The 18,975-nt window shown below is 35.8% G+C and overlaps 1 protein-coding gene across 1 annotated transcript in view; it reads right to left on the minus strand.

Moving 5' to 3' along the window:
• KCNH8 (potassium voltage-gated channel subfamily H member 8) overlaps window positions 1-18,975 on the minus strand; it is a gene marked incomplete at both ends in the record, with an annotated part of 185,729 nt that overhangs the window by 11,849 nt on the left and 154,905 nt on the right. The window contains 4 exons of the mRNA XM_084280066.1: window positions 659-735; window positions 1,752-1,858; window positions 6,252-6,607; window positions 8,540-8,578. Of these exons, the coding sequence (XP_084136192.1) occupies window positions 659-735; window positions 1,752-1,858; window positions 6,252-6,607; window positions 8,540-8,578 (579 nt within the window). The remainder of the gene's footprint in view (window positions 1-658; window positions 736-1,751; window positions 1,859-6,251; window positions 6,608-8,539; window positions 8,579-18,975) is intronic.

The following is an 18,975-nucleotide window of genomic DNA, read 5'->3' on the forward strand; positions in this document are numbered from 1 at the left end:
TTTCATTTTGTTAGCCAAAGTAGAGCTGTAGCTGGATATATGAAGCAGTTCAGCCAGAAAATATCTCCTTTTTAGTGTCAGATTGATAGTCAATTACAGCTTTGACGTATTTAGAAAGGAAGACGATTTTAGAAAGACCCTCTGAACAATATTGGCTCTGCATTCCTCAGGTCATATTGATTGAGCAGGAATGAATGAACTTCTGTTTCATTCTAAATAGACACAGGCAAAGTGATTTGAAACATTTGATGGGAATTTGAACATGACTGGATTTGCATTTCTCACAAGGGAATTCTCCAAAAGCATAGCATTCATCTAAACAAGAAAATTTGAAAGAAGGGGCTTGGAGAAAGAATGAGAGGAAAGAGAAATAGAGCACATACAGAAGAGGATAAATCCTAAGAAAATTAGATATTCTAACTACGCTAACTTTACTTTGGTTTTAGCTCTAGTGTGTGACAAACTTTTATATAGCTTTCATGTAGAAAATTAACCTGGGAAAGAGTGAACAATTCCAAACTGCTCTAAATGTAGGAATCCCATCCAGTTTTGTCAACTTGTTTATCACACGTTTATCATATTCTCTAGTTTTTTGAATTTTCTCCAGGATTCCTTGAATCATTGTTAATACACTCCAACCCCCACAAAAGCTCATTACCTCATTATTAAGTCTGTTGATCTGCTGTTTGGTCTCCTCTGCTTTGATAACAAGAACAGCAGCACCGATTTCAGCCTCTGAAAAAAATTCAAATGCACGCAAGTGAGAAGCATAAAAACTTAGAAATAGCAATGCTATTATTGCATTTATCAAATGCTTTAAATTTAAACCTAATTTGGAGAAAATTAAGTTTTGTGTTTAATGTTCAGTGCATAATGTGTCAGGAAAGTGTGATGAGTAAAGTTTGAACTGCTGTCTTCAATCTGAAACTGAAAGTACTGCAAATGACAACCCTGAAGCCAACTCTGTTATATGTCAACTGTTTTTAAAAATTATAGATGCTATTAGGCTTCTATCATCATTTTACTGCTTGGCTTGATGAGGAACAAAATGTGTCCTAGCATCCCCATGCAAAAGGCATATAACTATGTGAGGACTGTTAGCTCGTAAAAGAGGGGATGTTGGAAATGGTCTGAGCTGTTGTGTCATTTCAGCATTAGCCCACCAGTCTCCCTCTCTGTTTCTTTCTCTTTTTCCCCCATGTTGTTGTGCTCTGTTTCTGTGGTGCTGTTTTATCTACCTTTTTGGGGTAAAAAAATCTTAAGTCTTCCTAAAACCTCTTATTCTTCAAGGTTTTCACTCTTTTCCTTCTAAAAATCCAGGTACTTTCATAATACTAATATATCTCACAAAAATTGAGAGCCAAGTTCCTATATGGTTCTTTATGAATTTATTGGGTTTATTTGGTATTATAATGTTTTTATATTGAATTTTGTCCTTGTCTTTCATACTTTCTGTCCCCAAAGGTATTGAGAGAATGAGGCTCCTGGCTGGTTCTACAGTAACACTGCTAAAATATAATGCATGAAAAGAGTACACTTTGTAAGATCTTTTATCATCACTGCCTGTTAGCAGGAAAGCAACAAATAGCCTTCATGACTCTGCTGTATGTTTCAACAGTACTAGTTGTGGTACTGTAATTACAGATATATATTAAATACATTTATGCTACTTCTGAGAAATGAAGAAACCAAGGGGACCAAAAAGCAGTTATGTTTTATCTAAAGAGTTATTTTTCCCAGGCAAAACTCACCTCCAATTGTAGGAGATAACCTGGATTCCTGCCTGAGCTGATCAGAGCTGAAGTCAAAGGTTTGGCTTTCCTCATTATGGTTTCCATCTTCAATACCATCAACAACTCTGTTGAGAAAAATCGGAGTGAAGGAGCAGTTTCATAAACAGCTTCATAAGCATCATATTCATAATTATGCTGTCAAAATTACTCCTCAAGGACACATTTTAAGTAATGGTAAATTTTGCACAACATTAAGTTTAGAGAAAAGTAAAAACTATTATATTGGTATAACTTCTTGAGTCATTAAAGATTAAACTTTTTGCTAGAGTAAGTAATGCAAGGCCAGACAAAATTAACTGAAGTTTCAAAACTTTTATGACTTCAGCAGCACATTCTGGGTCCTAACAAAACCTGTATTTTTCTTTTTATATCTGAAGTAATCCATTGCCATTCTTTCTTCTACACAAAGATGCTTGACTATGCTCTTGTGAAGTTTAAATCTCCCTGTACGTTAACAGGTTTCTATATTAGGCTAACTTAGGCAGAGCCTAAGCCTGAACATATTTTTATGAAAGCATCTCTGTAAAACACAGTCAAATGTGTTGTTGCCGTGCAAATAACTACTCTCAAGTTCAATTAAAACTAACGAGCTCACGCACAACAACCTTGCTTGCAAATTGGGTATAGGAAGGTGTGCAGACCAACCTGCAATGTTGCAGTTACGTTGCTGTAGGTATTGGATTAGTTACTAGAAAAGGCATTTTTGTGAGTTATTTCTACTCATGCATTTAAGCTGACCTTTGGTTTGCTGAAGGAAATTCAAAGAAAAATAATATTAAGCATTTTATTTAATAATCGAATGTGGTATGCAGAGAGTAGAAAACTGGTATCAGATGGAGAAATCAATACACATTATTAAAATATATATAATAATAAATATTTTTGTTCTCATTTATAATAAATTGTGCAATAGAGAGAACTGTTCTATAATCTATGTAAGTGACTGAGAAACTGCAAATTTACAGATGTTCAACACCAATCTCTTGTTTTGTCCAGCCTCAAGATTCAGAATTTGTTTTATAGGATTATTTAAATAATAATCTGAGAACGCTAAAGCAGACAGGTTTTGGCCTCTCAGTCAATGGTGATAACTTTGTGATGATGGAAATGAGACTTTCCATCTAATAAAGATATTCTCAAGTAAACCCCTTGACTGGATATGTTTGGAGAAAGGAAGAACTTACAATATGGAGATGTCTGTGATGTATTTGGAGAGACCCATGTGACTTAAAACTCTGTGCACAATACCATATATTCCTGTCCTTGGCTCTTCATGTGGGTTTAGGGCTTTGTGCCATGTCTGAGTGTTCATGTTGACAGTTAGATGTTACTTGATTTTATTTTAAACTTAACCAGTCTCAGGGAGGAGATGAGAGTCATGTGTGGTTCTTGAGCTGCTCTGGCCTATACTGTTATCTACAGCTGAAAATCTAAACGATTACTTGGTTTGAAATTTGCGATAAAATTTATTTAATGTCATCTGGCCTCACAACTTCAAAAAGCAAATTTTAAATATCAATATCCCTTTTATAGAGATTTCTAATTATATAAAATGCTAGCATCAAAACTGTTTTTAAAGCACACAAGGGAAGAGCTACTCATATGGGACCTGGAATGTATAGATGCTATATTCTTTACAGTGTTTAAAGATTCAGGCTAAATAGAACCCATATTAGCAAAACCAGCTAGTTCTGGAGATCCAAAAGACAGGTCTCTGTGTGGAATATATAACAAGCAACATGCTTATTCATATGCAAGGAACTAGCTGTGGAGTGACATAATCTAATGAGTTGAGAACGTCAGAGGACAAAAGTAATCAGTAAGCGTCACCCCTTTATGAATTAGCTATTGTACCTGCACTACATTTTCTCCTGAGGACAAACACCTCCACTCCTAGAAGCCAAGAAGTCAGAAAAGATCAACGTATGACCTCTTCTATCTAGCTAATCAGGTCTAGAGTGCCCTCATCCGTGTGGGTAAGAGGAGATTCAAATGCATAAATGCCTCCCCCCAGGACTGTTTCTATTGTCATTGTGTTTCTTCCTTTTGATGCTCTTCTACTTCATGGGCAGTACCCAAAAAGTGTTTGGGAAGACTATGACTATTACATAGAAATTAGGATGTTGGCTTCTATTCTTTGCACGAAAAGCTATTTAAATATTTTACCCAGTGTCTGTGCTTTATTACCTTCACTGTACATTTAGTTCCTTAAACAGACAAAGTGTATTACCTTGACAAAGTATGCTTATACACCTCAAAACTGCATTGACTGGACATTTCAACCAGACCTTGCCTTCCTCTTATACTGCTATTCAAGAACGAACAGAAGTGAGTGTCTTAATTAAGATACTATTTTATCTTTAATACTTACTAAGAAACATTTAAGGGTCTTTTCAAAATGATTTTAACTCATTGGTTAAAATATTCTAATAATATAAACTCATTCTGGGAAATGATATGAAAGTGTTTCAGCTGGAAAACAGTCTGAAAAATACATAAGTCTTGGGACAATTTTCCAGCCTATAAACAGGATTATTCTGCAGTTATAAAACTATGAATGGAAATAGGAAATAATAATATATGTGACAATGCCTGTTTTGCATGTGGTTTTGCAGCATTGCGTACTAATGTCTGGCTGTATATGTTCAGAACAGTAATGAGCAAGATTACATTTCAGGAGAAAATACGAAAGGTGGCTTTTCCCTGAATTAATACTTGTTATGCAAATAATAATGACCTTTATTCATAACTGACCTGAACCAAATTCTTGAGAGGTCTATGAAAGAAATGACAAATTATCTACTATGCATTTCAATTCTAATAGTGTAGAAACAGGTCTCCCATACATTATTTTCCCCTATATTGATAAAACTAAAATAAGTTTGTACCCTGCTCTTCTTTAAAATATAACTGTACCAATCACATATATGATGAGGGAGAAAGATTCCTATATATCTGTCCATGTCCTTTTTATGATTGCATCCTTAGGGACCCGTGCTTTGACAGAGCTGAAGAAATATCAGTCAGACAGTGGCTATTTCATATTTGCAATGGCAAATTGCTGAAATTAGCACTCTGCCTCTAGTGAACAAAGGTTATTGAACATGTAAATAAAATAAAAAGTTATTGAACATGTAAAATGCTTCAAATTATAAAAACCAAAACATCATCTGGAAGATGAACTGCTGTAGATCCTTGTATGTGAAGAAGTGTTTGTGATTTCTGTAAAGAATTCATCCCCAACCTCTTGGTTAATATTTAATTGTTATAATGCAGCAATTTAGAAATAAGAAGTATAAATTGCCTTACAAGTAAAAAATAAAATTATACTAATAATACCAAAATAAACGATTACATGACACAGCAAACCAGATTTTCTCATCTCCATATTTAGTCTCTACATAACGTGTATTATCAGGTTTCCTTTCTCTAATATAAAAACCCTAAATATTTTCTAAAATTGCTAGGCAATAGTTTTCCATTATAGTCCTCTACTCCAGTAATGCTGGTATTTGCACAGCTATGCTGTATTATCATCTGCTTGCTTTCTAAATTGCTGTCTCTCTGATGGACTCGGAATGTTTCACAGTGCTATTCTGGGAATGCATATTATTATAGATGGACAAAGTGATACCATAAAGCCAGACTATTCAAATAGTAATTTTCGTAATTGCTCAATACTTTCCCTTTTTACTGGTAGAAATACTTTATTTGGCAATAAAGTCCTAAAGCCATAACATTCTGCATAGTGTGTAACAGCTCCGACAATAAGAAGACTTTTCCTTCTCTGTGGGTGTTATGGTTTAAACCCAGCCAGTAACTAAGCACCACGCAGCTGCTCACTCACCTTTCGTACCCCACTATAGGGGTGAGGGGGAGAATGGCAAAAAAACCCCAACCTTATGGATAAAGACGGTTAAATAGGATAACAAAGGAAGATAATAAGAATAATAACTATAATAATAACTATAATGATAAATTATACACAAAGTGATGCTCGCCACACACAGAAACAAACTAAAAAAAAGCCAACCACCCAACGCCCAGTCTGTTACTGAGGAGTGATCCTGCCGCCCAGCTTGCTTCCACAGTTATGTATGGAGCATGACATTACATGTTAGGGACCTTCCCTTTGGCCAGCTGGGTCAGCTGGCCTGGCTCTGGACTCCCAGCTTCTTGTGCACCTGGCAGGGCATGGGAAGCTGAGAAGTCCTTGACTTCATGTACACACTACAATTAGAGAGCAGCAACTTAAACCATCAGTGTGTTATCAACATTATTCTGATACTAAATCCAAAACACAGAAAGAAATTTTCTCTCTCAGCTGAAACTAACCACAGTGGGATTAACAAACCTATCAGATATTAAAATAAAATAAATATTTTATAGTGTAATAATCACAATATTTTTAATAGGATTTACATGATAGAGAAGAAAATAACCATTAATAACTATTACCTAGGGCTCAGGTCAGGTGGACCACTCGTGGTCAGTGCTGAAAGGGGTAACTTAAGGTTTTTATCCTTCCTCCTGGAGTAATAATGGAGCTCTGTTTCATGTTTGGTTCTTGAGGGATTTGAACTGCAAGCACGGATGGGTGAATGAAAGGGGACCGTTCCTGAGGCCAACTGCTTCAAGTTTCTCCCTAGGTGACTTTTATTGCTTCCGGCCTTCTTCTGCTGAGAGCAATTTGTGCTTCTTGTATGGATTGGTGAAAGGGTGCTGCTTTCTTCTTCTCCCTCCTCCTCCTCATCTTCGTCTTCCACAATTGAAGGAAGTCTCTTCTTTATATTTCCATTTCCCTTGAGGTCTGTCTAAAATATTAGATAATACATGCTAGCATAAAATTCAGAGCCTGATGTGGCATAAACACAATTTCTGGTGCTCATTCTGGAGCACACCCAGATCTAGCACAGCTTTCATTTTTCATTACAGATAGCATTTTTGGAACTCTTCTATAGTTTCTTCTCCTCAACTGCATCTAAATCTGCATACATGAGAAAAATACAAACAAATTCAAAGGTCACTAGCAACATAGCCAGCCAACTCACTGCAGTATGTTTTGTTACCAAGAGATACCAAGTGACTTGTTCTTACAAGCTGTGTGCCATATGTAAACTTAAATAGATTAATCTTGTTTTACTGAGGCATTATTTCTTTTGAGTGTTATGCTCTCAGACTTCCGGTGGACTAAAGGAAGAAGTCGAAGCTGGTAATCCATATAATCCACATTTTCATATCGGAAGCATTTATATGAGTGATGGTGGTCATGGGGAGGCACTGGCACAGGTTACCCAGAGAAGATGTGGCTGTCCTTCCCTGGCAGTGTTCAAGCCAGGTTGGATGGGGCTTTGGGCAACCTGTTCTAGTGAAGAGAGCCCCTGCCCATGGCAGGGGGTTTTGGAACTAAATAACTTTTAAGGTCCTTTCCAACCAAAACAGTTCTATGATATGATTCTATGATAATGTATCGATAGCATTTACACCAGTTCAGCTCAAGCCTGAATTTCCTCTATATCCTTCTTAGCAGTTATAACTGAAACTGCTGCTGGGGTAATAGGCAGATTTTTCAGTTTATACAAAGTCCTGTTAATGTAGCAGTGGTGTGACAGTGTCAGCTTGAGAACCGAGTCACCAAAGGGCAGAGCTACATCTGTTTTGAAGGAAAAAGAAAAAAAGGAAAAAAAAAAGGCAATTCAAGTGCTTGATGTTGAAACAAGGAAATTTAGGGAAAATGTAGACTGGGGTTTTTTACTTTATGTACTAATTGAAGCACTGTGTAAGAGAGCAATGAATTGTTTATTGTTTGTTTGTTATTGTTTCATGTTAACAAAATATACTGGCCATATGTGCTGAGATATGCCAACATGGAGCTCATGTCAGGATCAGGTCTTAACTCAAAATTAGTTCCATTTGTTCCCACAGCACAATTTTATTTACTGATAACAAGTGAATGGGCTAAGGCAGAAACAGGCTCCAGGTCAGTGAATGCTACAGCCAAATGCAACTTCGTGGTTTCAGAAAAGGTTGCTAGTTACATCTTTTAAGGCTACTGCTCTTAATCAAACTTGACTAAGAGACTGGTAACTTTAGATAGAAAACCTCAGATAAACTTGTATAGTAAAATTTCCCACATTCAGGCCAAGTAAGATTGGCTGAGTGGAAATGCAGATTTGGGGAGTTTATCCAAATATTCTAAGCCCCTATTAGATCTGTCGAAATTTTTTGCATGGGTTTAATTTTGCCGTGTGCTACAACACACTTCCATTGTGTGAATGCTTTTCTCTCGACAGATTTAGTGAACTATGTCAGTTCTGAGATCTATGAAAAGGCAAGAATTTAAAACAGGGGCAAAAGACCTGTCTATATAAAATATAATAGCTTTGTTGTCAGCCATAATAATCTTTTGAAGGCTGTCATCATGATCAAACTGTAGAGGACTTGGCATTGATGCAACCTATCCTCTACAGGCAACGAGCACTACCAATATTCAGAATCTTGGCTTGGGTTACCATGTATTTAAAATGCAGGTGCTATAGCAGGATATCCAAATCCAGCAGCTGGAAGAAAAAATCATAAGCTACTACTCACAACATGGACAGTGACAGAACTATCTGCAGGATGTTATTTTAAGTTACATTTTGAAACCACAGAAGTCACTTGGAGTTTTTCCAGCCTTGCTCTGGCCATAACTCTGTACGTGTTTCAAAATCAAGCTTGGCATACTTGAAATGTGACTAACATACCTGAGATAACGTAGACTTGTTTGATAATTTTGATATTACCTGAAAAACAAAACAAAAAAGTAGCAAATATGTGCAATCTGCACAGTATTGGCTTCCAAGAGCATACAGACAACTAAACCAAAACATTTATGTTGATACAAGAAGTGAATCTCACGATAAAACAGCTTATTAAATTAAAAGGTGATGTAGAGCTGAACCGAAGACACTCCTTAGAAACAGATGCTGTGAGAAAAAGGAAAAAAACCCACCCCACTTTTCATTAAAAACATAGTTCCAGCAAAAATAACTATTTACTTCAATAAAAAGTTGAGCCAAAGCTCCAAATCTATGAAAGACTGCAGATAGGTGAATGTATGTCTGATGGGTTTTAGTGATGGTTTGAAGCCTGTGCAGGGACAGTGCTTTGCTTTGGCCCTACCTCTTAGTAGCTTTAGCTCCCATGCCAGCCTAGTCCTTACATGTAGATGATCTAACTAACTGTAGCATCTTTGAGGAATTACCTAAGGCAGTCATGGGACTGGGGCAGGTAAAACCAATATAATCCTGAGGGAGATATGTGCCAAACAGCTATGCAAGTCCATGTGTACCCTTCCTGGATAAAACAGAAAGCAAAACAAAAGCAAGACAAAAATCCCCATGCCAGTTTAATGTGTAAATATGTCTAATAAAATCCACTGGAATTGCTGAATGATATCTGTTATGAACAGGTTGTTGTTTCTTTTAATGTCCACACCTTGAGCACAGGAAACTCTCTGACAGGAAACTCTCTGCTGTATATATGGGAAAATTCTAATCTGCTAGGCCAAATTTTCAGAAGTGATTTTCAGGTTCCTAAACCCTAAATACGTCAAGATGAAAAGTGCTTAACATCCATTAATTTTAAATTTGTAGCATCAGGCTTTTTTTTCTCTAAGCTTAAAGAATTTAAGCCTTTCTGGAAGTCATTTGGACTTCCCAGTTTGTCTATAAAAGTCTTCAGAACTACAAAATAAAAAAATTTTAGGCACCTATTTGGAAAAAATAATTGTGGTAGGTTTTGGTGATTTTCTTTCTTCTTCACAACTCTTTCAGCTTAACCTGCAAATTGTTTTGTAGTGTCCCGGTTTCTACGTGTTATGAATAAAAGTGAGGGTAGTAATAGTGGTGTAATACAAAAATACACACTACTGAAGTTTGTGTAAGCAGAAATCCTACTCCATAACAGCCAAGCAGGTGTATCAATAAATTTAGCAATAACACTCTAATAACTGCCAAACAGAACAACTGCAATAATTATGCTCTGTAAATAAAATCACTGCTGTGCTCTTCCTGACTTAGATAAAGGAGTAGGTGATATTAGCAGAGGGCGAGATCTCAGATACTGAAATCTCCCAGCTTGCACTGTAATCTATGTCAACTGAAGAAACACTGTTTCCTTCAAGATTCAGGAGAATGGGAAACTGGAAATGTACTAAAGTATTAACCCAGCATTAGGAATTAATGATGTCCCAATCTGCACATATGTTTAAGAAGACTAATTTACAGTACTCTCCAGAATTTGTGGGCATCAGTTTGCTTGGCTTCTAGGCACAGGTGCAGTATGAATGTTAAATAACAGCCTTAATTAAAATGCCAATCCAATCCCAAACATTAGTGGCTTCACAAAAAGATTTTAGGAACTATGAATTTGCTTGCTGAAGACTTTAGAAGTGACTTATTGTTCGTAGCTGATAATGTGGGTGAAGATTTCTCCTCACATTTGGGGTTTTCTTTTTTCTTCTTTTTTTCCCCCTGAACAGGTGTTAAGCATGATTTGTACATCTTCAAAACAGAGACAAAGAAATGGTGGCATTTCCCAAACCCCTTCTGGAGTTTTTCAGCAGGGCTGAGCTTTCAGCTCCATGATCAATTGGGAGCATTGTTCCCCAGCTATCAGGACCGCTCACCCCACTACCCATCAACATGTCAGTCACAGCCACATTCGAACCTCCTCTGCTCTGAGTTGCCTTTGCTGGTCACTACAGCAAGGAATAACTGGCTGCAGGTGAAATGGGTGTAGTGGCAGCATTATGTTGCCTTATGACCTTACCAACAGAAAGATAAAGGGATTTTGCAGGGAGTGGAAGGAGTGTCCTCAGCAGGATGGGTAGAGAAAAAGAGGATAGGTATGATTAGGGAGCAGGTGATGTGAGGAAAAATCCTCATCCCCAAACTGGGGACAGTTTTAGACTGGATAAATTGATACATTTAGAAAAACTCTGGACCTATAAACTTTTTTTTTTTTTTCACAGCACAGGAGTGTTGTGTTGCTGTAAAGTGTAATTGCTTCTGTATTAATACACTGCAGCCATCTTTACTGCTTGTAACTTCAAACACTGTATCTTGCAGACATAAAACAGTGACCTGGACTTTATGGCTTAGCAGTTGAAAGTTGGAAAAATAAACTGTAATTAATCTGTGACCAGAGAGAATTCTCAAGAGTTTGGCTTTGAAAACCTCTCCCAGCAACTCCCTCCCCCACTCCCCCTTTTTTTTTTTCTCCCTGCAAAAATACTCTCAATAAGAAAAGGAAAGATAAACACAAAAACACATACAAAGCCAATCAAAGAGCAGTAAATTTAATGACCTCACCTTGCACACAACTTTATCATTTTAAAGAGGTAGTATCGGAGTAGATAATTATGAGGTGCTGTCCTGGTTTCTGATGTGCTAAAACCCTTTATTTAGGGCAACACACTGATGTACCCATCTATAAAATGCTTTATTGTCTTATGAATAGAAGACACAAGCCAGCTCATATTCTGGTCTTTTAAAATTAAGTACAAGTTTTACAGGATAAAGGGTGCTGAAAAAAAAAATACAGGTATTTCCTCTGCTATGCATTAGAGAAAAGCAAAAAGGCTGATGTTAACACGAGTTTTGTGAAATACTGTCAAATGGTCTAAATGATTTTTTAATTTCAGCCCTGGTGTCTTTCATGTCTTGTGAAACCAGCTATTAAATTTAATTTCACAAGATAAAACAATAATAGATCATACACTAAAAGCAGACTCATATTAAATTCTTCCATGTACTTAATCTGAAATCTATAATCTTGTAATTGTTTAATATGTTAATATAGAGAGCTCAAAATTCAGTGATCTCTAATATTGCTTCTTATAGGCACAAAAAGAATGTATCTCCATATGAAAACTCCGGTGCTTTGCTGTCAAGAGCTAGTGATCTAAAGATTTTTCCAGGGTCAAGAGGCAGTAGCTTTAGAGAACAATCTCTAACAGGAATTGTGGCCAAACCAGGTAATTATCTGTACAATAATTGAAGATGAATTTCAACTATAAAACCCTAAAAAGAGAAATATAGAGATGCAGCTAAATTTGGGGTTAATCCATTAAATGTCCTGGTGAATAAATTTGCATTTTTGGGCTGAAAAGAATATTATCATCTTTTACTGGCCTGATTCCTGTTGCCTTCACAAGAAGTAGGAATAAAAATCAAAATATAATTTCACTAATTTGCTTTAAACTTTTGTATCCTAATATATATATATATTCATATATATATATATATATGAATGATTCTTTGTGTCTGAGGAGTCAAAAGGATAAAATAAATTTTCAGGAAAGGATTTGAAATCAAACTAGAATATTAATGTTCTTAGCATTTGGAAATAAGAAAAACCCATTTAAGAGCATTGGCAGTATAGGGAAAAAAAAACAAGAATGCATGCCATATGTTCTATTCTTTGCAAATTTACTGCATGCTAATGGAAAAGATACAAATACATAACAAGGGATTATTGTACTGCTGAAAAGCTTAATGCCTCACATGTGTTCAGGCCTCACTTTTCCATAATCAGGAAATTTTTCAATGAAATATCACAAATCCTTTAAATCACAAAGCATTCAATCACTCGACATGAGTTCATAAGGTTAGATAGAATTGTTTTATATCCATATTTTCTACATTTACTGTGAAATTTACCCTTCCTTTTTTTTTTCTTTTTCTTTTTAAGACTTTGTATAGTACATTGGTTTGTATCTTCTTATGTTTACTCTTATCTCTTTTCCTTGCTTAATAGAGAGAGAAAGAAAATGTATTATGTGGAAGCAGCTGCTTCCAGAATTCTCTGATCCTACTTACAGTGCAGAGTATGTTGAATTAGCAGCAAAAGCTGAACAGCATATTTGTATTTCATCCTAGGTGATCAATAGCTGTATTGCCATGAGCTCTGCAGTTTTATGTTAAGACATTATTTTACATCATTCCTACCTTTTGAATAAATTATTGTAGCCTCTGAAGTTAGGACAGTGTTTAATAACTGCTGGGTTGTGGTTAGTTTTGGATAAATTGGCTTGTTTGGTTGGTTGTTTTTCAAAATAATACTTTCATGGATTCTAATTTCTCACACTAGCTTTTATATTTAACATTAAAATTTTACTTTTCATATATTTCATCAATAAGTTCACTGCATTCATTAACAAAAAAAAATAATTATACTTTGACAGTTTTATTAACAATACAGAATCTATTACATTTCATGTTTAAAAAGATAAAACATCACAGAAACAAAAACTTACCACTTTCTCACTTGCTCCAAATAAAGCATCAAATAAATGCTAAATGGGGTTGGTATTATTTGACATTTTTACTTCTACATTTTGACTTCACTCTCCCCTGCTCTAAACCAGGAGAATAAGGTAGTGTCCCAAACTGCTCTGAACATATATCTTTCATAGAAAACTTGTGCCAATAAAACTTTTAAAAAAAGTAATTAAGGAACAGACTGTCAACAAGGTCAAAAGAAGTCAAAAGGATGAATTGTTAAAACAGACAATAGACCTGACACTGACTGTACGTTGTTCTGGCAGGATGCATTTTTGGAAAAGCTTGCAGATTACTGGAGACAAAAGATATACTTCTTAATATTCCTACAGTTTGATTACAGTCACACAGAGATTTACATAATATTAATAGAAATTAAAATGAATGCTAGTGGTTTTCAAAGCGATAGAACTCCAAATTTCTTTGGCTTGCTGAATACATGCACGTGTATACTTAACTTCACACAGGCTTGTAAATATTTGCAGGACAGGCCCTGTCGACTGATGTCTAATTACACTCCTCAACTCGAGGCTGTAGATACTGTGGAAGTTTGGGTTTTTTGAAATTTGTATCGTTAGCTTTATCTTTAAATGGAAGTTCACACTACTTTTTATGTAAATATGGGTCTCTAACTACAGAGAGGCTCTTGAGAAAAGAGGAAGATAGTGGAGAGGATCTTGAAAAAAACTCTCCCACACCAAAAATTTTATTATTCATTGACTGCTTATTTCCAAGGATCCCCTAAGTTGCCCAGCTCTTTTGATAGCACTCACGCAAAATCAGTGGGAACAGTGTTAATAAGTGACTCTCTAAGGACAGCAGCATGTCTGTGGAGACTTTTTAAGAAAGTCCAGCTTTGGCTTTCAGGGTAAACCTTACTAAGAAGAATGCAGTGACAGGCATAATCTGCTTCCTTGTTCGAAAGTCTATTTAGCATTTTTTGTTTGGTTGTTTTTATCAGAAAAATTTCTTCTAAATAATGAATACTTTGGGGTTTGGGTAATATTGATCAGTTGACTTACCTCTAGTCAATTCTCTCAGGAAGTAAAAAAAGTACAAATTGAGCACACACATATAACCCCTAGAAGGATTCAGAATTCAAACTTTGGAAAGGCTCCAGACTCACAGCAACTGTGAAAGCCATTTACATGATTTCATCTCAGGGCACAAAGTCGTGTCCTGGCATGTGAACATATTGGTAGAAATCGAAGTATATAACCTGGTTAAGTAAGAGTGCCATCGTAATTTCCTTCCCCTGAGATGCAATTTGTGTTTTCTATCTACGCATAATACAGAGGAGCTGAGTGCGTAGCTTTTGGGAGCTCTGGGCAGCTTTGTCATTCAAGAAGTTCTGCACAGGTTAGAAACTAAAACAACATGGGCACTCAATAAGTGAATGAAATTGCTGCAGTTTTCAAAGTACCATGATATAAAATCAAACCCAGTGCCAGAGAAATACAGGATGTGTTTTCCTGAAGGAATGAACATAGTGTGGCTATCAGTGGAGCCTGTCCCTGAACACTTAACACATATGCAATACTGTACTGTATATACAGTATATATTTGTTAGTACAATCCCATTAGTATTAACAGTGTTGAAAAAGTAATCTGTGTATCTGAGGTAAGAACTAAATTTTCAGCAGAACTCTAGTTACAGTTATGTAGGTAGCTTCTGTAGCTTTGGATTTACTGACAGAAGGTATAGATTACCAAAAAGAGAAAAATGCTGTATTTTACATAAATACATCTTGGGCTGTATTTTACATAAATAATTTTTTGGTTTTTTTTTTAGCTGCTTTCATATCTTTGAGCAGAGGGGTGGATCTAGGTGGGCTTCAGAGGTCCCTTTAAACCTCAGCTATTCTACAATGTTTAAAAAAAGTTGCACTAAAAATGCTACTAGCTCAATAAAATTGAGAACACAAACTTGTTTGATACAGGTTTCACTGATCATAGATAGTTTTCTCGAACACTACATCATATTTAATTTCACACATTTCAGCATGTGTCCTGAGGTTTTAATGAAGCCGCTATGTAAGAACTTCACCATATAAGTCAGTCTGACATTCTCATTATATCTCAAGGTTGTCTGTGCCTTCAGAACTAGCATTCTTATGGAAGAAATTGTGGTAAACATTACAATTTCCTTCATAAATTAGTTTACATGCAATAGGAAAATGATGGGTTACTGTAAGAATGCTTCTAAATTTAAAACCAAGCCACTCTCTTCTTGTTTCTATATCAATTTAAAATAAAAGCAATTATGAAAAAATATTCACTCCCTAAATTCACGCCTTTTTAAGGTTAAGATATATTAAAATTAATTTTACTTTCAATTCTTCCAAGGTAGAGACAATGAAAAAGTATTAATATTATAAAATTTACATTATCATATTTCTTAAGGCACAGTGAAGCCTGTTGGAAAAAGTTATAGTCTGCATCCCTGTGTAATTAAAATAGAAATATTTTAAGGCAATACTCTCTGAAAGACAGGAGCTTTTCCTGACTAAAATTCTGTTTAACACAATGTTTTATACCCTCCTTATACCACAGTCTAAAAACATCAGTAAGCTGCTTTGCTAGCCTGGATTTTTTTTTTTCCCCACAACATGTAACCCTCTGGTTAAGCTTTATAATCTGATGCAGAATGCAATAATCCCAGGAAGTGAAATGAATGAGAATGGAGATTGTTCAAAATTACTCAAAAGCTAAAATTAGAAGTCAAATTTTGTCACTTACTTAAACATTTTAATCTTGTGGGATTCATCCTTACAGCCAATCATCTATTTGTTTTAGGGATAAAATGGAAAAGACTTGTAAAAACACAAGATTTAATGGAAAAAAATAATTAATGGAAAAGTTGACCTAATTGCACCAATAAATTGTGGTGAGAAAAATGGAAAATGACCACGAATCAGAAGAATAAACTATTAGAGACAAAACCAGACTGTATTGTTGGCTGTGTGTTGTTATTTTCAAAAAATATTAGACTGACTGAAGGTTACAGAAATGAAATGAGAGCATAACAGCAAAAAATAATTCTTAAGGCAAAGATACTAGGAAAAAAAAGGCTTGCAAGAGAAAAGCCGTACTGGTCTGTCCTTTTATAATTGCACGTCTCCTTATTGCACTATTTCTCAGTCATGTACCATATTGAAGGGACAATTAGAAATATGAAGTAAGACAACCATCTTGAGGGGTACTGGGTGAACTGATTGATGGCTCAGAGGCACCACACATCATACTCACCAATGACTGCAAGTCAACAACCTTTATGGGTTAGCAGACAACAAAAAAAGAGTGAAACCAGGCTCACACTATAGCTCTGGGTCAGCCCTGCTCCCATGCTAATTGAAGCAACTAATTACCAGGTAGAGGAAGTGGAGGAAGAGGTGACTGTACCACTGCACAGGGAGGAGGGTGTTAGAGCACAATCAGTTGTTTGAAACTACCATCCACCTCAAATGTCTAAAGACCCATCAAAACATGCTTAGTTTCATGAACACAGGTAGGAACTCTGGGAGAAGTATCTTGCAGGGAACTAGATGACAAAGCTTCTTCCTGAGCTGCTGCTTATTCATTTAAAATCAGAAAGGAAGTGTAAAACAGAAGAAGGAACCACTTTGGATTTTTTTGCCAGTGGTCAAGCCCTTCTACAGCTGCACAATTCTGTTACTGGATCCATAGAAATAGAGAATTCAGCTGTATGAAGTTGTACAAGTGCTGCCTTGTTCAGCAATAGGGTAATTTATTTTGGGAGAAGGTGAGTGAGGGGAGAGAGAGAGAGAGAGAGAGAGAGAAGAAGGGAAAAAGTATAAATTCAGGTGGTCCCAGAAGCATGAAAGAAAAATCTGAGTAGCTTGTAAAGTGTGAAAGAGCACTGAGCAGTACTTCCCAGCAACACTGGGATGTCCATACACAAAGGCAGGGAAGAGACCTCCACTGCACACATCCAGAGTCGTATCCCAACGTTACATATATGTTCACAGTTTTTAAATTAGTTTAGCTTTTGATAGATTGAGGAACATCTTCATTCCTATACTATAACCACTGAGAAGATGAGAAGTTTGCAGGCTCCATCTCATATCAGAACAGGTGTAAAGGAGAAATGGAAATATGGTGGCTGACAGAATGCAGTGGGTACAAAGCCATCAGTCAATTAGGATCACTAATGGAACAACAGGAATTTGTTCTGTGTGGATGTCAAGGGGACATGAACTAAAGAGAAAGATATAAAACAGGCATCTAAGGTTCTGGGGCTTTTTTTGTTTACATTTTGTGGTGTTGGTTTGGTTTTTGGTTTGTTTTTAGCCCAGAATAATCATGCAGTATTAGGCTTATATTTCTTTTGGTGATTTATTTTCTTCTCTATTCCACCTGTTGTAATAATGCTTGTGTAGGAACAGAAAAAATGTCATTGATTGGTCTCTTGTTTTGCAGAATTCATATATCCTTTGCTGCAGACAGCAATTACCAGTGAGTTACACCTGCAGCAATAGTACAGGATCTTCTGCCAGATGACCCGCTGACAAAAGTGACTAATTTAATGCATGTAAGTTTGTTTAAAAATGATGAGTTTTCCTCAGCCCCAGTCTAAATGTTAAACAGGGCTTTTTAACTTCTAAGATAAGTCATGACTTTCTACACAGCTTCTGGGTAACATGAAAAGACTTTATTCTTTATTAAAAAGGTGGTTGGAATTACTTAGGAGATCTTCTATGGAAAGTTTTACTATGAAAATATTTTGCAACCTGTGATTGTCCTGCAGTGTGCAGGGTGAGCTATGATCTAGTTTGGGGTGCAGGAACTATGACTAATTGTACCAGTGCAAGAAGAATTGGATTGGAAATTATTTTTTTAATGCACAGATTTTGCTATAAACACACAGGTACCAGGAAATACCCCAGAAATAGTACTTCTTTAAAATCTGAAATTTAAACACATCAATAAGTAATTAGGTGACTGACATTTCTATCAGGTTTTCTTATCACAGAATCACAGAATCACAAGGTTGGAAAAAACCTTTAAGATCATCAAGTCCAACCATTCCTGTCCTAAGCTAAACTATATCCCTCATCTACCCTTTTTTTAAACGCATCTTACAACACTATTTAAAAAATTGCTTACTTATTCCTTAACATCTACAGAATTGCAAAAAGTTGACTTTAATTTCTCTAAAGCAAAACATTTTATTATGCAGACAAAAATAATGCATTAAAACTTCAGAAATGTCATAGTATTTCTATTGCTGACTCATAATACATAATCAAGTAAGAGATAGAATTCCTTATGAGTTATTATTATATTAGATGAGTTATTATATTGAAAAGTAGCATTAAGTAAGTTAAACAGATCTATATTAGAATATCTAGAAAGAGCATGATTAAAGAGGAAAGAATCAACTTATGTCAAATTTGCAATCTACTAGCTAAAAGGCAGTGGCTAGGCAGAATTTCAGCTGAATTTTTTGTTTGTACTCAAAATATTTTTTGCTATCCTTTTTTTTTATACCTACAGGAGCAATACAAACAGTTGGCACCAAGAAAGAAATCTGGAAATAAACTAATTAAAAAGAAATAAGGTGGAGTTGCTTATGTGCTCTTAAAACAGTTGTTTAATGCTTAGTTGGAATTAACCAGAAAACTCAGCATATTTTAGATGAGAATTTGTAGACCTTTTTATCCCAAGCCGTGCCCTTAGTTGTATGCTCCAGAGTTGTTTTCGTCTTTAAGAACAATTGGTTTGGTCTGTTGTCAGGTTTCCCAGTAGAAAATGAGGAGCATCCCTTGTAATTTGTTCGGTATTGCTAATAGCAACCTGAGGTTTATTATGTTAAAAACCTCCACGACTCAATC

The sequence above is a fragment of the Gallinula chloropus genome (assembly GCF_964237585.1).
Source record: "Gallinula chloropus genome assembly, chromosome: 2".
Lineage (NCBI taxonomy): Eukaryota > Metazoa > Chordata > Aves > Gruiformes > Rallidae > Gallinula > Gallinula chloropus.